At 38.7% G+C, this 23,454-nt stretch overlaps 2 protein-coding genes across 2 annotated transcripts in view; one reads left to right on the top strand and one right to left on the bottom strand.

Moving 5' to 3' along the window:
* Positions 1 to 275: 275 nt before the first annotated feature.
* gusb (glucuronidase, beta) lies at positions 276 to 10,128 on the top strand. The gene is made up of 12 exons (XM_078266013.1): positions 276 to 561; positions 1,129 to 1,314; positions 2,164 to 2,345; positions 2,600 to 2,742; positions 2,882 to 3,069; positions 3,781 to 3,933; positions 4,148 to 4,326; positions 4,424 to 4,570; positions 4,878 to 4,962; positions 6,352 to 6,528; positions 7,098 to 7,233; positions 9,211 to 10,128. The coding sequence occupies exons 1-12, from the start codon at positions 346 to 348 to the stop codon at positions 9,360 to 9,362; spliced, it is 1,944 nt and encodes a 647-aa protein (XP_078122139.1). The 5' UTR covers positions 276 to 345; the 3' UTR covers positions 9,363 to 10,128.
* A 5,658-nt stretch (positions 10,129 to 15,786) lies between these two features.
* The window catches only part of vkorc1l1 (vitamin K epoxide reductase complex, subunit 1L1), an 8,959-nt gene continuing 1,291 nt past the window's right edge, over positions 15,787 to 23,454 (bottom strand). The window contains exons 2-3 of the mRNA XM_078265616.1: positions 21,011 to 21,120; positions 15,787 to 16,675 (exon numbers count right to left, since the gene is read on the bottom strand). Of these exons, the coding sequence (XP_078121742.1) occupies positions 16,449 to 16,675; positions 21,011 to 21,120 (337 nt within the window). The 3' untranslated portion in view covers positions 15,787 to 16,448. The remainder of the gene's footprint in view (positions 16,676 to 21,010; positions 21,121 to 23,454) is intronic.

The raw sequence follows: 23,454 nt of genomic DNA, 5'->3' as shown, positions 1-23,454 counted from the left end.
CTTTTAATTTGGTGAGGAAAGGAACGACCAGGATACGACGCTACCTTCATGTTTCATTGTAAGATCCGTACTTTGATCTCCCAAAAACATTAACAATATTGAATAATAAAAAATAAAAATAAAAAATACAGACCACATTATCTCATAATATATTCACGGTTAGGTCGCATTCAGGTATTATAAAATATTTTGTATGTGATATGTTCAGCTCAACTCTTAAACAAGAAATCTTCGACAGTCACCGAACGCAGCTCGGTCACGTGACTACAAAACAAATCACGTGAGAGACTCGTCAAAGAAAATCCACGAGAGAACCGCGGACGGGATTTGTTTCTTTGGTTCAGGATGCCCGTACCTGCAAGGCTCGGTATGTTTCGTGTTTTGTGCCTCTTTGCTGTGTTTGAAGCGGTATGTCTGCTGGACACCGGCATGCTCTTCCCCCGGGAGTCTTCCTCCAGAGAGGTGAAGGAGCTGAACGGGCGGTGGGACTTCAGGGCTGACAAGTCCCCAAACAGGAACCAGGGCTTCGAAAAGGCTTGGTACAAAAGTCGCCTGGCAGAGGTGAGCAGGACAGTAGCTAACAGCAGCTCTGACGAAATAAAGCAGCTCACTTAGTTCGTTTGACAGTTCGAATGATTTTGTATGACGTATATGATTTATTTTCTTTTTCTCAGATTGTGTGTGTGTTTTTTTAGAAGCCATAAGACATAAAGTAATAGTATTATGTAAGAATAAAACAAAAACACAGAGAAAAGACTATAAAACTATACATATTTGTCACAGAAATGTTGTCCGTCCTTTTAATCGGGGTAGAATTAACGTTAGCACCATCCACCATCCAAATGCTGGTAAAATATGCAAGTGGCTGGTAGATTTGCTTCACTTTTTAATTATCTTGTGACCCCTCAGATTTATGTTGTGGGCTCCGGACCCCAGTTTGGGATCCAACCATTGTCACAGGAGCTAAATGAAGATGAAGTAAAATACAGTCTTTTATTAACATGGTGGTATTAGTATTGTTGATTATAAGAATCCCTGTAAATACACACTCCCCACTGAGTACAGTCCACTGATATAAATATATTTTTTATATTTTGTATATAATAAAATCTGTTTCATTTTGCCTAGACGGGCCCAGTGATTGACATGCCAGTTCCTGCCAGCTACAATGACATCACCCAGGACCCCACACTGAGAGATTTCATTGGCTGGGTGTGGTATGAGCGAGAGGTGGTGGTGCCTGCCCGCTGGATCGCCGATGAAGGAACAAGAGTGGTTCTCAGAGTGGGAAGTGCTCACTATTATTCAGTAGTGGTGAGTATCACATATGCCTTCCTGATCAACTCCAGTCAGAGTTGGAGAAATAAAAGTCACCTGTCTACATTATTGCAGTTTTAAAATATGACCCCAAATTTTTATACCCTCTAGGGTTGCACGATATTGACAAAATGTGATATTGCGATATCGATTATGAATATTGCGATATCGATATTAATTTTGATATTTTTAAACATAAAACTACAAAAGTTACGGGAAAACGCATCAAAATAGATTAATAACAAATGCAACACAAGGTTTATTTCAACTGACAGTCATATTGGACTGCTACAACATGAATAAATAAATAAGGACCATGTCTACAGAACAGGATGTTTTTACTGGTTGGACAGTATAAAATATATAAATAAAGAGAAGAGAACAGGACACAACCTTTCTTTCGCTTCTCTGATTCGTTCCGTTTTGTTGTCTCTGTCAAAATATGCACACACGTGGTTTGCTCCATAGGGTTTGTTACGTACTGGACCTGTGCGCTGATGTGTACCAACATGTGCAAGTGGCACGGTAACTGGCCAATGAAACATGATCATTATAGCGTTTCAAGCGGGCTCTAAATCAAACACAACTAAGCCACACAGTCAACGGACGGGACGCAGCACTCCACAAAATAAACATTATAAACAAAATATTGCATACTTATTGCGACACTTTCGATATATTGCGATAACGATATTGAGTCGATATATCTTGCACCACTAGATATAATATTGCGCAACGTGATATTGCGATAGCGATATTGAGTCGCTATGTCTGGCACCTCTAATATCCACCTCTTGTAACAATGTGATCACGCTAACTTTGAGTCATTGTCTTTACCCTTTGCAGTGGGTGAACGGGGTGAAAGTGACAGAGCATAACGGTGGCCATCTTCCTTTTGAGGCTGAGATAGGCAGTGTAATCCGCAAGGACCCAACTCAGCCATGCAGGATCACTATCGCTGTCAACAACACTTTGACTCTGGACACTCTTCCTCCAGGAAATATCCAGCACATGGACGACCACACCAAGTAACTTTGTGAAACGAATTCCTAATTTAATTTGTGCTCACTTCACTGAGACAAACTATTTTTGATTTGCTCCGATTAACATGTTTCAAGTCATTAATAGTTTTTTTATATATATTCTTTTTTTATAAAGGGAATCAATGGGTAGAATGTTCTAACCTAAACGTTTTTCATCACATTCTTGGTGATGTATTTGAGTGAAATGTGTGCCTGTCAGTGACTATTCAGATAATAAGAAAAACATAATTGCTCAACAGGTATCCTGATGGTTTCTTTGTGCAAAACATCTACTTTGATTTCTTCAACTATGCTGGCATACATCGTTCTGTGTTGCTGTATACTACTCCTAAGGCTTATGTGGATGACATCACTGTGGTGACTGACTTCTTTGATAACACTGGTAAATGAATACATGGGCTTACAATGAAACTACTAATTTAGTCAATTTAAAATCATTTTTTAGCACTAGAGTATTTTTAAGGGAACTACATGAGTAGTTATGTGACATTGTTCAGAGTGTTGTTTTCCCTTCGTTTCAGGTCTAGTCAACTACAAGGTGTCAGTCCAAGGTGCTGCCACAGCCACCCTGAAGGCCACTTTGATGGACAAAAATGGCCGCTGTGTGGCTTCCTCCAGCGGGCCATCTGGAGTGCTCAAAGTAGCAGATGTCAATCTGTGGTGGCCGTACTTGATGCATGAGACTCCAGCTTACCTTTACTCTATGGAGGTAAGACAACACTGTTAACGGACATGCCAAAGTAATCTTTTAATTAATTATAGTTGTAGGGTAAACATGTTTAATCCACTCAACAGCATACTTACCTCCAGGAAGATCACAAGACTACTTCCTCCACCTTGTGTTCAGGGGGAGAAGTTACTGTTTCTAATAATACAATAATGTAAAATGACCCAATTCTACCACCTAGCTTAGCAGCTGTCGCTCTCCTCTTTCTTGTACCTGTTATAGTGCTCTGCATGTTCAGTAGATTAAGGCTTTATGGGATGTAGTTTTGGAGAACACCAGCTGTCTCCTTGCAGATGAAACCAGGAAGCTGTCGCATTAAACCAGAGCGCTGTTGATCATGCTAAACTGTAATTTGCAAATTACTAAAAAAAGCCAATTCTTGTGCTCCATTTTTGCACCCTTGCTTTAAAAATGTAATAATAGATAATAGAGAAAAATATCGAAATGAGATGAAAATAAATTAATCTTTTGCTGGCTGAATTAAACAATATATTTATAGTTTTAAATTACCACCACACCATTATCACTATACTTCGTCATCTGCTGTATTTTGCACGGCTTTGAGGTGCGAGTTGTTATTTTGTGTAAGAGTGGGCTCTCCAACTCGATTTAGTGTTGAGTATTTAGCACAACCTCTTCTATTTACAATGTCTGCTGTAAGAGATGTTCTTACATTTGCATTTTAACATCTAGGTTCGCTTAATGGCAACCGATGGCAGATCCGCGTATGAGGATGTGTATACTCTACCAGTCGGCATCCGCACAGTCAACGTTACCAGCACACAGTTCCTCATCAACAACAAGCCCTTCTATTTCCATGGAGTCAATAAACATGAGGACTCTGATGTGAGTACCACTAGAGGGAAGCAAGACCTTTAGCAAAAGGCTCAATGTCATTTAGCTGTGAGGCAACATATCTGTTGTAACATGAGCTAACATTTACAGACGGTCTGACTCTAAATCAGTCACATGGACATTCAATTCTGATAACAGACAGAACATTTGGTAGAAAAAGTTGAATAATCCATTCCTCCCTTCCTCTGTTTACCTTGTGCTGTAGATTCGAGGTAAAGGCTTCGACTGGCCCCTTATTGTCAAGGACTTTAACCTATTGAAGTGGTTGGGGGCCAACTCATTCCGCACCAGCCACTACCCCTATGCTGAGGAGATCCTGCAGATGTGCGACCGCCATGGCATCGTGGTGATAGATGAGTGCCCGGGGGTGGGCATCAAAGACATGTGAGTGTCACTGGTCACATCTGGTGTTTTATTTTAGTTTTTCAGTAAGACGTCAACTCAGTGTGTGTGATGTGTGTTTGGTGCCTTGCCGATGTAGTCGCAGTTTTGGAAACGCCTCCCTGACCCATCACCTAGCTGTCATGGACGAGCTTGTAAGTCGGGACAAGAACCATGCGTCTGTGGTCATGTGGTCAGTAGCCAATGAGCCGGCTGCAGAGATGCCCCCTGCTGACTTCTATTTCAAGTGAGTACTGGTCATTCTGTTTTAGATGTGAAGCACTGAATGTATCAAATATTCATTCATACACAAACTGACTTATCTGCTGCCCCGGTCGGATGCAAGATCATTGACTCTTTTTCCTAACCCCAGTATGTCTTGTGCCTTTAAATTCAAACGTGTGTGTGTTACTTACTTACTTACTTACTTACTTACTTACATTGTTACTTACTGACATTATAGTGATTATATAACACTGTTATCATAAAAAAAAAAAACTGTCAATGTAAACACCTATGGGTGTTTTGTTTTTTTTGGTTTTTTTCCCTTACAGGACCTTGATAAAACATACCAAAGCTCTGGATCCAACCCGACCTGTCACTTTCATTACAGACAGTAACTATGCCAGGGACAGAGGGGTGAGTCTTTAACAGTACTCACTTTTAATATCACTAGTTTGTCAAAGTAAAAACCTGCACAGTACATTGATAATTTATCATGTTTATTATTTAAAGGTCCCATATTATGTTCATGTTCAGGTTCATATTTGTATTCAGGGTTTCTACTAGAACACGTTTACATGCTTTGATGTTCATAGTCTTCTTAAAAACATTAAATATTCCTGACTAAATAAGCAACAATCAAAGATAAACTTTATTTGTTATTATTTACTGTGATTATTTATTCACTTGAACTGAAATAATCTACATAATCAGGACTGTGTGAGTGTGGTTTGATCAGATTCGATTAACAGCCCTGGCGACATAAACAAATAACGCCACAACTGTTGTCAGATTCTGATTCAAATGTTGCTAAATCTTGATTGGGAAGTGGTCACCCTTTCCCACATAAGCCCCACCCATGTCAAACCAGTGAGGAGAGCACAGACAAAACAACCTAGATGGAAATATATCATGTGAAATGACCCAAACTGTTAAACTTTGGCATAAAATAGGGTGTTCACGTAGGACCACATCACTCATAGTTAACCCTTGTGTTGTCTTTGGGTCAAATTTGACCCGTTGTCTAAATGTCTATATCAGAAATATGAGTTTCTTTTTAACTACCTAATTTGGATTAACCAAAAATAACATGGATGATTCCATACAACGCGCTTCGCAAGTACAACAAAACATTGAATCTCTAATTGCATTGAATTTTGGGTGTTTTGTTAAATTGTTTAGCGTTTGAAAAAAAAAAATATATATATATGTTTTGAAACAGTATCCCGACTGAACATTGACCCTTCTGTGATTATCCTTCCTTTATTATTAGTCTAAATAATTCATAATTTCTGTTTTTGTTTTACTTAAGAATTAGATATAATTTCCTATAAATGAGATTTTTTGACTCTTGATTGAAGTTGCTTATAAGGCCTAATTAAAAATAAGGGAGTAAAAGTCAGATTGTCAAGGTGTGCTGCTGAGCTTCAGATGTTGTTGACCTAATGTCAGACTAACTTGTTGACATGCCTCACATTCTTGTGCTGTGAGGAGTATCTTTTAGGGTGGTCTTTGTAGCTTAAAGATACTGATTAGTTAGCAGTCCCTGACTACCTGCAGCCTCCTCCAGAAATCCTCATTATTGGCCCAAATGTCCTCACCTGCACCACCCCGACCTTCTCACTCACCATTGATGGCTTCGTCACCCCCTCCACCCAGATCCACAACCTCGGAATTACCCTTGGCCCCACTTTTATCATTCCTAACTTCCTACCCCACGTGAACCAGGTTACAAACTGATCAAACTGTGTTTAACAACAGGAATGTCATGGACGTGTCATATTTAGTCTTTTATCTCATCTCTAGGCTCCCTATGTGGATGTAATCTGTGTAAACAGTTACTTCTCCTGGTACCATGATCCAGGCCACCTGGAGGTCATCCCCATCCAGCTCAAAACTCAGTTTGAGAACTGGTATGGAAAGTACCAGAAACCCATCATCCAGAGTGAATATGGAGCAGATGCAGTGGCAGGGTTTCACAGTGTAAGGATCCATACATATACACATCCACTTACCTGACTGTAGTGCACCAGCAATTATATTTATATAACTTTTTTTTTTGTAGCATCCTAAAGCTTCAATTCAGATTTTGCTAAACTTCAGCCTCCCCACATCTGTCTTAGAGATTCTGATTGCAACACATTTGCGTTGCATGCATTTGCATGGGTTCTGCTTTCTTTAACAACTATATAAAATAACTCTTGTTAAAGAAAGCTGAATCCATTCTCCACCCCCTGCACCTAGAGTTTCAGAACCTGTCTTCTGGTTCCTGCTTCAAATACCCACTAGTCAAAACTAACAAGATATATACACTCATTCATAAACTCAAATAGAGTAAGGTAATATCAGCTTGACCAACCACGCTTGATAAATATGGCTTTTTTTAATTAAGTTCACATTTTTGCTATTAATTGTTGTATTTGTATTGATTGTGTAGTTGTCACTGCTGCGAAGCCAATTGCCCCTCTGGATACAAATAAAGTTCTACTTGACTTGACTTTCCCAGAAACATGGTAATGCCGGGGGTAAGAAGCTGTCTTTTCACTCTCCAGGATCCACCCGTGATGTTTTCTGAGGAGTACCAGAAGGCAGTCCTGCAGAGCTACCACAACGTGTTGGACCAGAAGAGGAAGCAGTATGTCATTGGTGAACTCATCTGGAACTTTGCCGACTTCATGACTGTACAAGGTACTGCAGCTGGAGATCACAACCTGTAGAACCAGAACTGCTTTTTATTTGCCCCCATTTCTACAATATATCGAGGGTTCTGTTAAAACTATAGATGGGGCTGTTTGTAGGCAGTCGCCTAGAGCGCCACCAGCTGGAGGGGCATCAAAGTAGATGAAATCAACTTAAAGTCTGTTACAGTGACGTCCAATGCACAGATCACATGTTAAAACTAGAAATACTGCCTTGCGTTTGTATGCCTCTGCCAACCAGTCAAGTTGCAGTTTACAGGACACCAGCAGGTTGTTCATCCGTAAAACATAGAAAACACGAGTCTAAGACACTCCTGCACAGATGATCAGTAACCTTAAAACCCTTGAATCATACAGGTACAGTTTTGTTCAGAATAATAGCAGTGTGTTTAAAAAACGTGAATAATGCTCAAAATCCATAGAATAGCTTTTAATTCCATAATATCAATGAATTGGGAACACTGCACATTCAATTCCAAATCAAAACATGACCAAAGTTGATCAAGTTTGTGTTATACCTTCACAGAAAGTGAAGAAAAAGGAATGTTAGGCTGTTCAAAAAAGATCTGAGAACTGCTTCACATCTGTGTTGCATGGAGTCGACCAACTTCTGGCACCTGTCAACAGGTATTCCAGCCCAGGACGATTGAACTACATATCACAATTCCTCTGCATTACTGGGTTTTGCCTCAGAAACAGCCTTTTCGATGTCACCCCACAAGTTTTGAGGTCTGGGGATTGGGCTGACCACTCCATAACATCAATCTTGTTCATCTGGAACCAAGACTTACTGGTGTGTTTTGGGTCATTGTCTTGTAGAAAGAACCATTTCAAAGGCATTTCCTCTTCAGCATAAGGCAACATGACCTCTTCAAGTATTTTGATGTATTGAAGCTGATCCATGATCCCTGGTATGCGATAAATAGGCCCAACACCACAGTATGAGAAACATCCCCATAACATGATTTTTGCACCACCATTCTTTACTGTCTTCACAGTGTACTGTGGCTTGAATTCAGTGCATGGGGGTCGTCGGACAAACTGTCTGCGGCCCCTAGACCCAAAAAGAACAATGTTGCTCTCATCAGTCCCCAGAATGTTGCCCCATTTCTCCTTTGGCCAGTCAATGTGTCCTTTGGCAAATTTCAACCTATTCAGTACATGTCTTTTTTTCAGCAATGGGACTTTGCGGGGGCTTCTAGCTGATAGCTTTGCTTCACATAGCCTTCTTCTGATCCTAACAGTACTCACAGGTAACTTTAAGTCTTCTTTGATTTTCCTGGAGCTGATCATTGGTTGAGCCTTTGCCATTTTGGCTATTCTTCGATCCATTCGAATGGTAGTTGACCGTTTTTTTCCCACGTCGTTCATGCTTTGGATGCCATTTCAAGGCATTTGAAATCATTTTGGCTGAGCAGCCTATAATTTTCTGCACTTCTTTATATGTTTTCCCCTCTCCAATCAACTTTTTAATCAAAGTCCGCTGTTCTTCAGAGCAATGTCTGGAACGACCCATTTTGCTGAGTATTTCAGTGTGAAATGCACTATAACCAGCATGCACAACATTTGCTTCCTTCCTACCTTAAATATGGGCCATAACTGACACCTGTTTCTTCACAGAATCAATCACCTCACTAATTGAACACAACACTGCTATTATTTTGAACATGCCCCTTTCAATTACAGATTCAATTACACAGAATGAGCAGCATGCATGTCATGACTGTTGGGTCTGTTGGTTTTCTATGACTCTACAACACTTACTAGTAAATTATTTGCCATGTAGAAATATCACTTCTACCAAAAAATTGTATTTATGAGGTTAGTGATGTTGGACTGCTATTATTTCGAACACAACTGTATATTAGTAACCAGGTTTCTTATGTTCCATAACAATTCCAAAGGTTCCCTTGATTTTGTGTCCTGTGCATCACGTGGTTCTTGTTGATTCCTCTTGTGTCTGCAGGGATCACACGAGTGGTGGGGAACAAGAAGGGTATTTTCACCAGGGAAAGGCAGCCCAAAGCAGCAGCATTCATCCTGAAAGAGAGGTACTGGAGACTGGCAAATGAAACGGGCAGACTACCTGTTTGGACCAAGTACCCCTGCTCATTCTGACACCCGCCAGTTGGTGCATGCATTCCAGGACAGACTCGACTCCAAGTCAACACTTTGCCTCATGGGGAAAAAAAATGCTGTTTCTAGGGGCAGTCGAGCGTACCTAGAACATTTTTTCCGGCAAATAATTTTTTGGGATGCTGACAAAAAATTGCTTTTAAGTGCCTCATCATAGTGCAAGTTACATTTTATAATAATTGTGAGAATAGTATTAGGATCAGAAGAATGGAAGGGTACCACTTTATTTAATTGTTACAGGATATTCTGATACACATATGTGAGGCAGTGCTTTCCACTGCTATCCATTGACTGTAAAATAAACAGTCAATATTAACGGTCTATTCTGTGATCATAAAAAGGTCAACAACCAATCAAAATCCTTCATCAGTGCCTAGCTCTGACCTTTCCTGCAGTCCGGTGATAGGAGTCCACCTGGCAGATGAAACATATCACATTACAAAGACACTGTAAAGGAAGGGGGTTACCACATCTCCTCTATTTTCTTTTCCTCCATGTGTTTGGGGACACATTTTCTCAAATAAATGCAACAAAATACTGTTTTAACAACTGTGTTGGAAGCCACTGTCATTTCTGAGCATTTGGTGTGAGCATGTTTTAGCTTTTAAAAAGTACTTAAAACATGTACTGTTAATGTGAATTGTAATGCTGAATCTAATCAGAAGTGTTTTATTTTTATACATGACAATCAAGAGAAAGAATCAATTTTGATATGAATCAAGCTATTAAAGACAAAATATATACTCAATATGCAAGCTGTATTTTTTTCCCCAATGCATTCCCACCCAGTGTTTTGTAGTGCACATTATAGTACTTTGCAGTCTTTGCTTAAGTCACTGTCAAAAACTCCAATAAGTGATGAGTCTCGCATCCACAGTGAAAATAGGTCTGGCTACAACACAGGCGAGCAATGGAATGGCTAATTCCCCGCAAAAAAAAGCAGCATAAAATATGAAATGAAGTTAACTGTTAACACAATACAGTAACGTGAGCTATTTAAATTAGCTGGATACATGGTTAAAATACATGGTTACATGGTTACCAGTGTATTGCTCAGTCCACAGCTATCCCCACCAATCATTCCCGAAACGTTGGCATTTGCAGGATTGTTGTTGAATGAATGTTTCTGGTGATATGTATATGATAGATGCGGAACTGGTCAGCAGCAATTTTTTCGTCCATTTTTTTTTTTTTGTAATCTTGCCCTGCGTAAAAAGCTTTTTCCATAACAGGTGGGCAAACGTGCTAGCACATCTGTTAGAATGCTAATGGCATAAACATATTTTTTGTAAATATTTACAATCATTTACCGAAAGAACCAAACAGGCCTGTCTTTTATTTATTTATATATATATATATATATATATATATATATATATATAATATTTTAATTACAATTTTCATTAAGAAATTGCCATTTTCAGCGTGTAGCTTGGAGGTTGTTTCCTGTAGCAAAGGGATTTTAAGAATGCTTACACACAGATAGCAAAAGGAGAGGGGCATAGCCTGATGCGCCGGACGTCGGGCTTTATTTTGGCATTGTACTTCCGTTGCACCAAACTCATGGTGGCATGACTGCAATCGGAGTAAAAAATAAATAAATAAATACTATCAGTGACTCTGCATCACCACGATTGACCTTCATGTTACAGCTGGGACGAATACTGAATATGTAAACTTAGTTTTAGATTTCTTTCAAACATTCAGTAGCTACCATGAGAGCGTACTTACTTACAAGATGTTTACCAGACATTTTATTAAGATGTTTTCTAGGCACTTTTTTTTCCTCATTTGTAATGCTTTCCTGGATTGGATCCAGCTGTAATTGCTATTTACACAACTTTGCTAACTGTTGCACAACTGGAGATTAATGTCATTAAACACACTGCTCTTTCAACATTTAAACCTATCAAATAAACTGAAACTGTATCAGCACTGATAATTAAACCGACTTTCCTTAGTCACGGTGACAGAGGTTCAGACCTGTGGTTGGCTTTAGCAGCTGGAGTGATACTGTATATGCTCACATAACTGATTTTTAATATCCTACGTCACATAAGGTTGGCTTTCAATAGCGTTTCATGGCATCTGCGTCCAGTATTTTCGGTTATTGAATCGGAATGCTTTAATCCCTTATTAAATCTACATGGCTTGGGATTCAGAAACATTTAACAATGTAAGTAAATGTTAAAATAAGAACTTATTCAAAATACTAAAAAAAAACAATTGCCAGATTTATGGAAAAAGCTGCAATTTGCTATTTACACAATAATTGTTGCACAACTAAAGATTGCATAATTAAACACTGCTCTTTCAACATTTTCCTTAAAACATTTCAACCTAGCCAATCAAATGAATCTGCATCTGCATTAAGCTAGACCTGATGTGAGCCTTTCTTACTAACACTGACTATTGTTCTGAGACAGACAGACAAGGTGTGCACCAATCCTTTAATGTCACAGTAACAAAAGTATTACATTTAGCAGTGATCCCCATTTAGTTCAGTCACTCTTATTTTATGTTTAACAGCATTTCATTTCATTCAAATAAGCTAAAATGACAGGTAGTTTCAGAGGGAATGTTTTAATGGTAGATCATTTCCACATGGCAATGACACAATTATAAATGTTTTCATGTCAACCTTTTCCACAGTTTTCCCTTAACGTAAGCTGAATTTAAACAGATTATTTTTGCACCCTCTTACCATTCATGTAACACTTTTCCATGTAAGAAAATACAGCATTTTAAAACATATTTGGCAATACAGAAGCAAACCCGGTAAGTTTTCCTCCACAAATAAATTTAATAAACATGTTATGCTGACACATGGATTCCTAGCCCTCCAACCCCTCAACTTTTTTTATTAAAATAACCCCGAATGTTAACAGTCTATACAGCTAAAGGGCATAATTAGTGATGAAAAATAACATTACAATCATGTAGTTTAAACAGAGCATATTCTTACCTAACAAACATGTCCTAGCTAGACAAAATAAAGATAATTATATAGTGAAGTTGAGGGAAAAAAAGGGAATGACCATTAATTTGACAGGGCAATTTGTCTGGCATTCTGAATGGACTTTTGCACCGATACTGGATATCAAATCTTTGGGATTTACCAATTTATCAGATTACATTTTAAGGAAGGGAAACGGAAGTGCCTGTTACATTTACCATTCTTCATTTTACAAGGCTATTACTGTTGCTCGTCTTTGGCTCAAGGCCTAGTGGTCAAACAGAAGGCACTTTTGTTGGCATTGGTGATGCAACTAACATGGCAGTTATACCTCAGGGCCTAAATGAATATTCATGAGAATGCAGTATCGATCATTTTTGACCTCCTTATTGACACTAATCATCACATGTGTTACCAGCCAAAGATTTCAAACTGTTGACTCAACATCCAAATTCATTACCCATTTCTTTAAAGTAACTGCACACTACTAGTGTAATAGGCTTGCATATGACTGGAATGGAACATGATGATAACTACCTACAGTACACTTGTCAGTTCTTTAATCGATACTCACAGGACCTATAGTTGTTGCCACAGAAAACTCGCAAGTTATGTCAGTTTGACTTGTGCAAGTGAATCCATAAGAGACTTGTCTTATTTGTGAGTGCACAGGCTTTCCCAGACGAAGACAAAACAGTGTGGTTGTTAAATCTTATTCTGAGTGGAGATGAAACAGAACCTGATGTGAGCCCGACAAGGCAGCACTGTATAAGGAAGATCTTAAAGATGACTAAGAAATGAGGCAAACGACCATACAGTTTGTTAAAAAGGACTGTGTCGGTGCTTGCATGTTTTTGCCAGTTTACTACCAATCATGTCAACGTACCATAACCGCCAACCATTTTCCAAAGCAAACCATAGTGTTCAAATGAGTGTCTCTTCCAGGCAGCCATTGGTTCCCGTTCTTTTCTGTATGGCATGAAAATCAACTCGCAAAGATTTGAAATGTGTTAAAAGGGGGAACGCCACAGATTTTACACATCCGAATTCTGTGTACAGGTGTTTTAGAGTACTACTACTGTACATGTGAACAAAGTTGTATAAAGCAGCTCACCAGACCAGACCTCTGTAACCCACTTCTCATCTCTGTTTGAAGCAGGAGGTTAGAAGCTATGTTAGCCACTCTTAGCACAGTGGTTCAATAATGTACCTCTTTTTAAATATTTTTTCGGTCCAGTACCCCCTGAACAGCGTTAAACATTTTTGGGTAGGAAAAAGCCTACATAAAGAGGTACAACGCTGCACCTGTTAGGCTAAACATCAACCTTGTAATGCTAGCCTACATTTCAAATGTTTAGGATCCATCACTAAATTCATTTGTTATAGTATTATTTAAGGATTATGATTTTTTTTTTTTTTAAATCTCAAGAACCCCCTGCGGTACTCCATAGTACTCACACCCCCCTTTGAGAAACACTGGCATACCAAACTGTCGGCGGAAGATCCTTTACGTTTGGTTATCCATCAGAGTGAAAGTGAAGTCTAGGCTTGGCTAGTAGGCTGCCAAACTGCATCACATGTTATCAGTTATACTGAAACCCAAAGGACAAACTGACATAGTGAACAGTATATATTATCTTCACTGTGAAGGATTAAGTGCAGGAAGCATCTCATCACAAAGTGAAATCAATGGAAACCATTGTCTGCCTGATCAAATTTATCTTGAATATAGAGCACACATTATGCTTTGGAAAATGGGTAACAATAATGTAACACAGCCTATATACAAGTAGTAAATGAATGGGTTACAACAGACAACATTTTCACTTTGACAATATCCTGGGGGGGAACCAATATCGCTTCAATTTCCATTTTAATAGACAAGCGATGACTTCATACGTCATCACAGGGAGCACGTCACCGAGATTACTTTCCTGGCAGTTGCCATCATCGATACCAAAAACTGTCAGTGAGAACTTATTCTTATTTGATTATATTAAAGTGAAGGGGCATGGAGACTAGAAGACAGTGATGAAAACTGTTAAAAACAAAAAAAAAAGAAGCTGGTTTTACACCACAGATGAATCACATTATTACAACAGGTCTGGATCTTTGACAGTGTGTGTAAGATTGTCCGATGACCAACATATGCTTAAAGCCAGGAGATGGTTTACCATGCATCTGGATACTTTAATTCTGGATGGAAAAGAGAACAATGGTCCTACTCTTGTCAGTTGGTGCTGAACTGAACTGACAATACTGTGGATTTCTAGCAAGGCCGCTACCAGCAGCTGCGGTTGCTTTTCCCTTTACTGTGATCTAGCTCTATACAGACCTTGCTATGTTAGATCAACCACTTCATGAAAAGCTTCAGTGTCTGCAGCTGTTCCATCTTAAAAAAAAAAATTAAATTAAATGAAAAACACCAGCGACCTGGAAATCTTTCCCACAAACTCCACATATGGCTTAACATACGGTATTGTTTTCTTACAGAATCGTACACCTTGTTAGGCTTCTGCTGCTCATCAACATCAAACATACATGACATTTTCCAAGTTTTGTTCACATCCTGCAAATGAACTGTAACTCAGCTTGGCGAGATCACCGTTACTGTTCAATTGACATCAAATGTATACAGGCTGGACAGTGAACAAAAGCCAGATGAGCATTAACGCATTTAAACAGCAAGAGAAGAGATGCCTCTGCCACCAGACCACTCTACACTTCAGCAGACAATCACAGTGTAGCAGCCTTCGCTACCTCGTGAGACTATCGGGGAGGGAGAAACACTTCACTGGTACCTTAATTTACAAAAAATGTGATCATAAAAATAAAGCCTTGGACCTGTGACAATAAAACAATGAGAACTGGTGTTAACATTACTCTTCCCTCCCACCCACACCCAAAACATGAAAAAAAAGAAAGAAGGTAATTCACCTTAACACTCCTTTAGGCACATAAGTCTTTATGGATCCCACTTGTGTGGTGGTCAGGAATGCTTTTCATACAATAACCCAACAAAACAAACAAAAAAAAAAAAAATCAAAAAAAAAAAAAAAAAAAAGTGAGGGTGCCTTTATGCAAACTTGGTGAAAAGAACCCATAGTTCTGTTTAAAAGACTTGTGTCGGTGGCTTCGGATGAAACAATCACCACTTACAACAAAGAAATCCACACAACTCTGAACTGCATGCCCGACCAGGATTACAGGACGGAAGATGGCCCGAGCACATCTTCAGACTCATCCACCTAACCGTGACCTTTAGCACTTTTTGTTCCAGATTTGTGGATGTTTTCACCCTTTTTTTGTTGGTGAGGTTTTGTTTTCTTACTTAAAAGGTGGTTGTTGTTTTTTTTGTCAACACTAAATCACAATCTAGCCTGGAATATTGCTCAGCAGCTATTTACAGAATTGCAAAACAAACAATCTGACGAATCCACACACAATATCTCACATTGTCCTGTGTTTATTTTTAGTGGTCCTCTTCATAAAAGAAACGTACTACAAAGTGTAAACATGAAAAGAAACTATTCTGTATAAATGTTAATCTATACATTAACCCCCCCCCCCCCCCGCGCCATAGAACCGTATCTGCAAACTGTACGATAACCTAATGAGTGTTGTTTTAATAATTTTGGGACCCATTATTCGGTTCCGAGATTTAGTGCAGATCCGCTGTGCAGTAATAGGACCTTACTAACCGTTTCAAGTAAACCCCCTTTTAATGTTCCGTTTTCTTCCATTCTGCGATCCTTTTTGTTCAAAAGAGAGCTGTCCTCCATCGTTCTGTATTGTGGGCTTCTGCTTGCTCGGGTACACACACACACACACACACACACACACACACTTACTTAAGTGAGTACAATGTTAAAACAAGAAAAAAGAAATTAAAAGGAAATCATCTTTCTCTTACAAATCCTTCCGTGTTTGCAACATTGAGATGTCAGGCCCAACATTTAAGTTAAATTTCTTCTTCTTTTTTTTTTTGAACACACAGCAGAATAAACATTGTTTGGAAGCAAGGTCTCCTGGTGGCAAGTCAAATGTTCAGAGGTCACATTTCTTTTTTTCTTTTGTTTGTTTGTCGTATTTTTCTTGCCGTTCTCGACAGCTTAGTCCTGCTTGGCCTGAAGCTGCTGCTTCCAGGCCTCGTTCAAGTAAACCAGTCGCTTGTAGTTGAGAATAAAGAGAATGAAGTTCAGCGCATATGTGGTGATGCAGATGATGCAGAAGTCCTTTAGGACAAAGTAGAGGATGTAGCCCAGGTAGAGCGAACCCACCACCGACAAGATGGATGTCGTCATGAGAATGAGGGCGGCCATTGCACTGACAGTCATTCCTATGGCGAGAAACACAAACTAAAGCTTAGGCAAATAACCGTTAAAAAAAAAAAAAAAAAAAAAAAAGAAGAAAAAGACAACCATAGAACTAGTGGTGAAAGAAGTATTAAGATCCTTTACAAAGTACTAATACCACACTATAAAAAAAAAACTCTGGTAAATGTCAAAGTCCTGCATTGAAAATGTTACTTAAGTAAAAGTATCATCAGGAAAATGTACTTAAAGTAATAAAAGCAAAAGTACTCAATGCAAAAAAACTGGAAACTGGAAACGATCCAAACTGTTCGGTCAATCAACCAAGTGATTAATCAGATCATCATGTCAGCTGGACTTGAAAGCAGGGTCCGAAATGAACTCTTCTGTCCACAAGCCAAATGGCTAGTGAAGGTTAAAATGTTACCAGGCACGTAATAGATAACCAGCGTTTTTTGGCTAGTGAGTGAAGCAAATTTAGCAGCCACTTGCATATTTTACCAGCTTTTGGCTAGTAGATGGTGCTAATTTTGGACCCTGCTTGTAGGCCTATATATTGTTGGGTAGTTTAATTTATGATAAAACATTGTGTTTTATAAACTACATGGGCCCTATCTTGCACCCAGCGCAGCCCAACGCAAGTGTCTTTGCTAGTTTAAGACCGACGCAGTTGTCAATTTCCCATCCAGTGCCCGCGTCGTTTAAATAGCAAATGCACCTGCGCCCATCTGGTCTAAAGTCAATAACGCAGCATTTCATTGTCATTTTAACACCTGCTTCACCTCGTGGAGTTTTGGTGACATAGTGCTCGTGCCATATATGATCTGCTCGCACGCTTTCCCTTCACGCATGAGCAGATCAGTTTCTTCTCCTTAAAATCTCTCCTTCCTGCTTTGCAAATCCGCCATCATAATAGCAATGCGCCAAGGTACAAACGCGCCTGGCTTTTAAAAGGGAATGGGAGATGACACTCTGATTGGTTTATTGCATGTTACGCCCAAAACACACCTATGATTAATAAAGACACAAAGTACAACACTTTTGAACCATGCGCCCGGACCCTTTTTTCGTACACTCCCTGAACGCACCTGCGCCAGGCGCTTCACGCCGTGCGCTTAGATCGTTAAAAAAGGGCCCCATGTGTTTTGTGTGAAAAAATCTTAACTTGTAAAGTGACTAAAGCCGTCAGATTAATGTAGTGGAGTTAAAAATACAATATTTCTCTCTAAAATGTAGTGGAGTAGAAGTAGAAAGTAGCACGAAAAGAAAAGATTAAAATAAAGTACAAGTACCGCAACAGTACTTGAGTAAATGCACTTAGTTACATTCCATCACTGCTTAGAATGCAAGTAACTTGAGGCGTCAGATGGTTCAGCCACAGACCGTTCTCTATTTATGTAACCAGCCTCCTTGTGATGACACTCTTAAAACACTGAAGAGACTGCTCATATGATACTGTTGTCAGGTGTCTTGCAATCATAGTTCTAGTAGTTTCCTCAGTGTCTGGGCTTGCGATTTTGTATCAGGGTTTGCAACAATTTGGCTGTTCCACACCTAGGCTGAAATCTTATGTTCCTGGTTTCTCTCAATGGCAAAATACCCAGCTTAACAGTTTCTGGTATGTCTGCACACAGACTGACAGCTCTAAGGGCATGATCAACTGTTATCTGGGGGCTGTGATGGCTCATGGTGAAACCACAGAGAGGCATAATGGGTGTGCTTGATTTAATATAATGAGTGTTTAACTAGAATCTGTTTTTGTTTTTGTCAATTTCAATTATTATTAATGATAGGAAATCCCGACACAAATACAACGCAGTGTTTGAAAGTAACTAAGTATATTTACTCAAGTACTGCACTTTAAGTACCTTTATTGGGTGATTCTATTTTATACTAGGGATGTTATGCATCGTAAATCGGTTAAAAATCTATATAAATGTGTAAAGATTACAACCGGTTGAGATGAAAAATGAAGCGCGATGCAAACGCTTAATCTACTTCAGATTTCACTTACGTCTTAGTTTTTTTATTTGAAGAGTTCCCCCTGCCCATTTATTTAGTTTTTTTTAACGTGGGATTTGTTTTAAATATCTAATTATTCATTTTTTTTTTATTTCATTTTTGTTATTTGAGATAAAATACAATTTCAGAGGACCCGTCTTTTGTTTGGCACGGTTTATATAAATAGAGGAATATTTTTCTGTCATTTGTCTACAGCTCATTCTGTCGAAAAAAATATTGTACTTTCTACTTATTTTAAAGCTTTACTTACTAGTTACTTTGCAGAACCAGATTATCAAAACAAAATTGAATCCATGAATAAATTGTGGTTTATTATTTTTGGATCAAACTAGCCAGCAGCATATAAAGTTGTTAACATGAGTCTCACGTTTACCAGCTGTAACATTAAAGTGATACATACATTAACGCATCAATGATTATACTCCAATATACATTATTCTGAAATGAGCCATTCTGCATTATGAGTACTTTCTCTTTGGTACTTTTAGTCAAGTAACACATTGAATGCTTGTAGTAGTATTTCTACACTGTAGACAATATATACCATGAGGTGAAATAGATTTTTCCATGATGCGTATGCCGTGTAACTAGTAATATCGCTGGGTGTATTAGACCTGGTGGGCAATGGCACAAATCAATGTGCAGTACTGCTTAATGGACGTATTGTATTTCTATGATTTTGCCATGAATGTGATGAGGTAATTTCTGAAATACCATTTCATTGGTTCAATATTTCATTGGTAGTTATTCTGGTTATTTTATCTATTTACAGTTTTTCAATTGATTTGCCAGAAAATTTACTTTACATATTGCGATATAAAATTATATATCGTGAGAGGATTTTACCCATATTGCCCACCCCTATTCTCTTCATAACACTCACAAGGAACATATCATGGGAAAAGTCGCAACTAAAGCATTCATTTGATGTTTAATTTTAACAGTTGAGTGTACAGTAGTCCTTTTTGACAGTAGGCCCATGCTGTACACTGGCATTAATCAGAGGTTAGACCTTGAATATGCAGATTATGGAGTCATCCCTTCTAACAAATATTAAACAGCCCAAGGCTGTAACAACAATGAAACCTCTGAAACTGAGTGGCATTGCCTTTAATATGGAAATCAAATCTTGAACCGCAGTAGCACTTTGGCTGAACTACAGGGCTGCTATTTTGTTAGTGAAATAAGTGGAAACTGCTGTGGCTAAAAGGACCTCTTGTTCTGTGCCAGCGCCAGGTGGCCAGGCAAGCCCACGGGCCACTCATGTCAGGCCAACATGTCGAACCAGCACGACTGAGTCAGCAACGCCATGGGGGGGGGGGGGGGTGGGGACAATGTGACTGAATGTCACCAAAACTTAAAGTTAAAACAAGACACACATAAGGAAAAACTGAACTGTCAGTGGTAGGGCTGGGCGATATGGAGAAAATCAAATACCTCGATGTCGATACCGCAACGATATTGTAATGTTGACTATTGGTGCTTTCACAAAATATTTACACAATGAGATTTTTGATAAATAATCATCAGTAATGTGGATACAATGACTAAGTGGGTAAAGGCAAATAATAGAACAGTAACAACAGTCTGGTGTGTTCAGAAAAGTACATCACTTTACTGTAATGCAGCCTTTAAAACCAGGAAAAAAACAACACTTATGCCATATCACAATATTACCATATCTAAAATCTAAGACGATATCAATATAATATCGATATATTGCCCAGCTCTATTGCAGATTTATTTCTTGCAACAAATTAGAAAGTAACTTAGGCAGTGATCAGAAAGACACATTTTAGGCGTGTTTATGTTTATACCTTAGTGGAAGTTTTTAAACCAAACACACATGCGAAATTAATGTGTGTGTGAAGTGATTATTTAGCAGATGAACCTAGTAACTCATAAATCGATACTAGAGTATACGTCCTTGTTTACTGCTACACCTGCAATGGATGAAATGCAACGGAGGAGAAACAGAGTGTCTGTCTCCACAAAATCATCTGTTGAGTGTGTGATGGTCTGACCCGGGTCATTGGCGTGAAAGAGGGGTTAGTAGAAATTAATTGGAATAAAGCCCAAAAAAATATATAAAATATTGATTCCAGTTCAGTCAGGTGAGCTTCAAAAAGTACGAGCCTCCCGTTTAACTATACAATTATACTTATACATGGCCACTAAATATGATGTCAGTGTCAGGTGAGTCAGGTTTTGGCAAATACAGCAATGACAGAGGAAGGCAAAGTCTTGAGTCAGTATTAGTTGCTGGTGTAATGGCTAGGGAGATTTGGCACCTGCATTTGCAATACCAACAGATTACTCGGAATACAATAACTTCTTACCTAGTAGGAGCTGAAAGGCATAAAAGACAATCCCGTAGACACTGTTGGGTTGGTTCAGTGCACTGTCATTTCCAAAAATTGAGCCTAAGAGTCCAAATCCTCGACCCCACCTAGACCACACAAAAACATCAGCAAACAAGGCAGTTACAACTTTACTCTAAGGAGTACAGAAACTAACCAACTAACACACTGGATCACAGCTGAGGACTATCCAAACCAAGAGTCAAACTAAATGAGTCCAGATGGGATAAAAAGAAAAAAATATTTTAGTGTTTGGTGAACAACAGCTGCAACGAAGGATTATTTACATTAGCGATTAATCTGCAGATTTTGTTCTGTCTACAGAAAGTCACAAAAAAATTAAATAAATAAATAAATCTGAGATGACGCTTTCAAATGTCGTTTGTCCAACCAACAGTCCAAAACAATGAGTGATGCGACGGTCACAAACAAGTCCATTCAACACATTTAAAGTCACGAAAAACAGAAATGCACGGCGACAACATTTTTAAACAGAGCAGAAATAACACACACATTAAATTGAAATAGGTTTTTTTTTTTTTTTAATGATCAATTTTTTTTTTTTTTTTTTTTATTGTTTAACAAACAAAGAAGAAATGTGTTTCTGTATAGTGCTGTGTGATTATTGGTTAACCATAATATTTAATTAGTAGTGAGTGTGTTATTTTGTCATACAACAAGGACAGCTAATCTTGAAATATCCAACTTTTTAACCATTAATAGGACTGAATATTTCAATGTATTAAAGATGCAGAATCTTGGCCATTTATTTCTTTCAACAAATAAGACAGTAACTTAGGCAGTGATGAGAAAGTCACGTTTAGGAGTGTTTGATTATGAAGGTTCTATACTTAACACACTTTATTATGTGTAAGGAAATTATATTGGTGGGATGTCTAAGTTTGAGTCTGATCCAAATCTTACCCTATTATTATCCTAGTGATTATTTTGCAGATAAACCTAGTAACCCCAGCCCCCTGAACAAATAAATAAAAAATCCGTAATGCCGTAATTCCCATCCTTAAAAACAATAGTTGAGATTAATTTCGTATTGATCAAGTTATCAATTAAGTGACTAAACCCATCTGGACTTTTTAGGATGAGAAAACAAGTGTTGCAAAACAAAAAAGCATTTATTTAATTCAATTAAATTGTATTTATAGTGTCAAATCACAACAGGAGTTCTCTCAGGACACTTTACAGATAGAGTAGGTCTAGACCACACGCTATAACTTACAGAGACCTAACAATCTCCCCCCCCCCCCTCTCCCCCAAGAGCAAGTGCAACAGTGGCGAGGAAAAAACGTCCTTTTTACAGGCAGAAACCTTGGACAGACCCTGGCTCTTGGTGGACGGCGGCCATCTGCTGATACAGATATGAAGAAATATGATTTGTAATAATTATAGCAGTTGTTAGGATGAACAGTGGCAATTATAGTACCAATAAAGTTAATAAAAGTATAACTAGAACTAATAGTAGTAGGAGCAGCGGTGCAGGGCGTAGTATAGCGTCGTAGCATGCTACTGCAATGGACATTGACATGACTTGAGTACCACCAAATCCTTCGGAGGGCGTGACAGATGAGAGCCCGTAAACGGCAACTCCTTTATTAGTACTGTCTCACCCTGTGTGTTGAGCTCTCTGTTTTAGCTACAGAGTGAGGCATCTCACTTCTGTTCCATCTTGGTTGGGAGTCGCACATGCTCAGTAGCTAGGTAAGGACTACTAGCCAGTCAGAAGCAGAGTATGAGGGCGTGCCACGCTAGCAGCTAGGCGAGCATTATAACATGTGTCACAAAGTGACGCACGTTTGTCTCAGAAGTAAAGGCTGGACTACAACAGAGCTGTTTGGAGCAGTTTGTGAACAGTGTTTTCTGTTGGAGATGGTAAGTCCCTTTGGGGTGGACTTTGGGCTTTTTCACTTTGTAAACCTATAACGTGCACAAAAAAGATATATAACACAATAAAGGGAAAAAGCCAAAAAGCATAATATGAGCACTTTAAGTTTGTCACATTATTTATGTGCTGATGGATTTGTTTCATAGAAAACCACAACATCCAGCGCAATAAAAGATAAGATAGGTGTGCAGTCATTATGCTTAGTTAAAAACAGTAAGTGGGAATGTTCAACATGTTCAGTTAACCCATTACTCTTTTTCATGTAGTCTGAAACGGTCTGTCTGCTCTGCAGGGCTACAAACAGGTTGAGAATGCATTTAGTCGAACACGTGCAAAGTAGTGAATGTGATCCTGTTTACTTGGGTACTCCTCAAAGACACAACTCTGTCTCTAATACTCTCAGACAGTGAATTCACTGACTCATCTTACAAATATGTAATTGGTCCTATATAGGTTGCATTCCATTCATGTTGTGAGCATTTCCTCAAGGCCTGCAAAGATCTCAATCAATGGGATTCAATAG

This window comes from Sander vitreus, chromosome 13 (assembly GCF_031162955.1).
Source record: "Sander vitreus isolate 19-12246 chromosome 13, sanVit1, whole genome shotgun sequence".
NCBI lineage: Eukaryota > Metazoa > Chordata > Actinopteri > Perciformes > Percidae > Sander > Sander vitreus.
This window is presented reverse-complemented; position numbering and strand designations above follow the sequence as displayed.

Excerpts from the sequence above, each read along its gene's own strand:
- gusb (XM_078266013.1), top strand. The coding sequence starts at position 346 with ATGCCCGTACCTGCAAGGCTCGGTATGTTTCGTGTTTTGTGCCTCTTT. Across the intron at positions 4,963-6,351 it reads ACTATGCCAGGGACAGAGGG|GCTCCCTATGTGGATGTAAT; the intron begins GTGAGTCTTTAA and ends TCTCATCTCTAG. Across the intron at positions 6,529-7,097 it reads CAGTGGCAGGGTTTCACAGT|GATCCACCCGTGATGTTTTC; the intron begins GTAAGGATCCAT and ends TTCACTCTCCAG.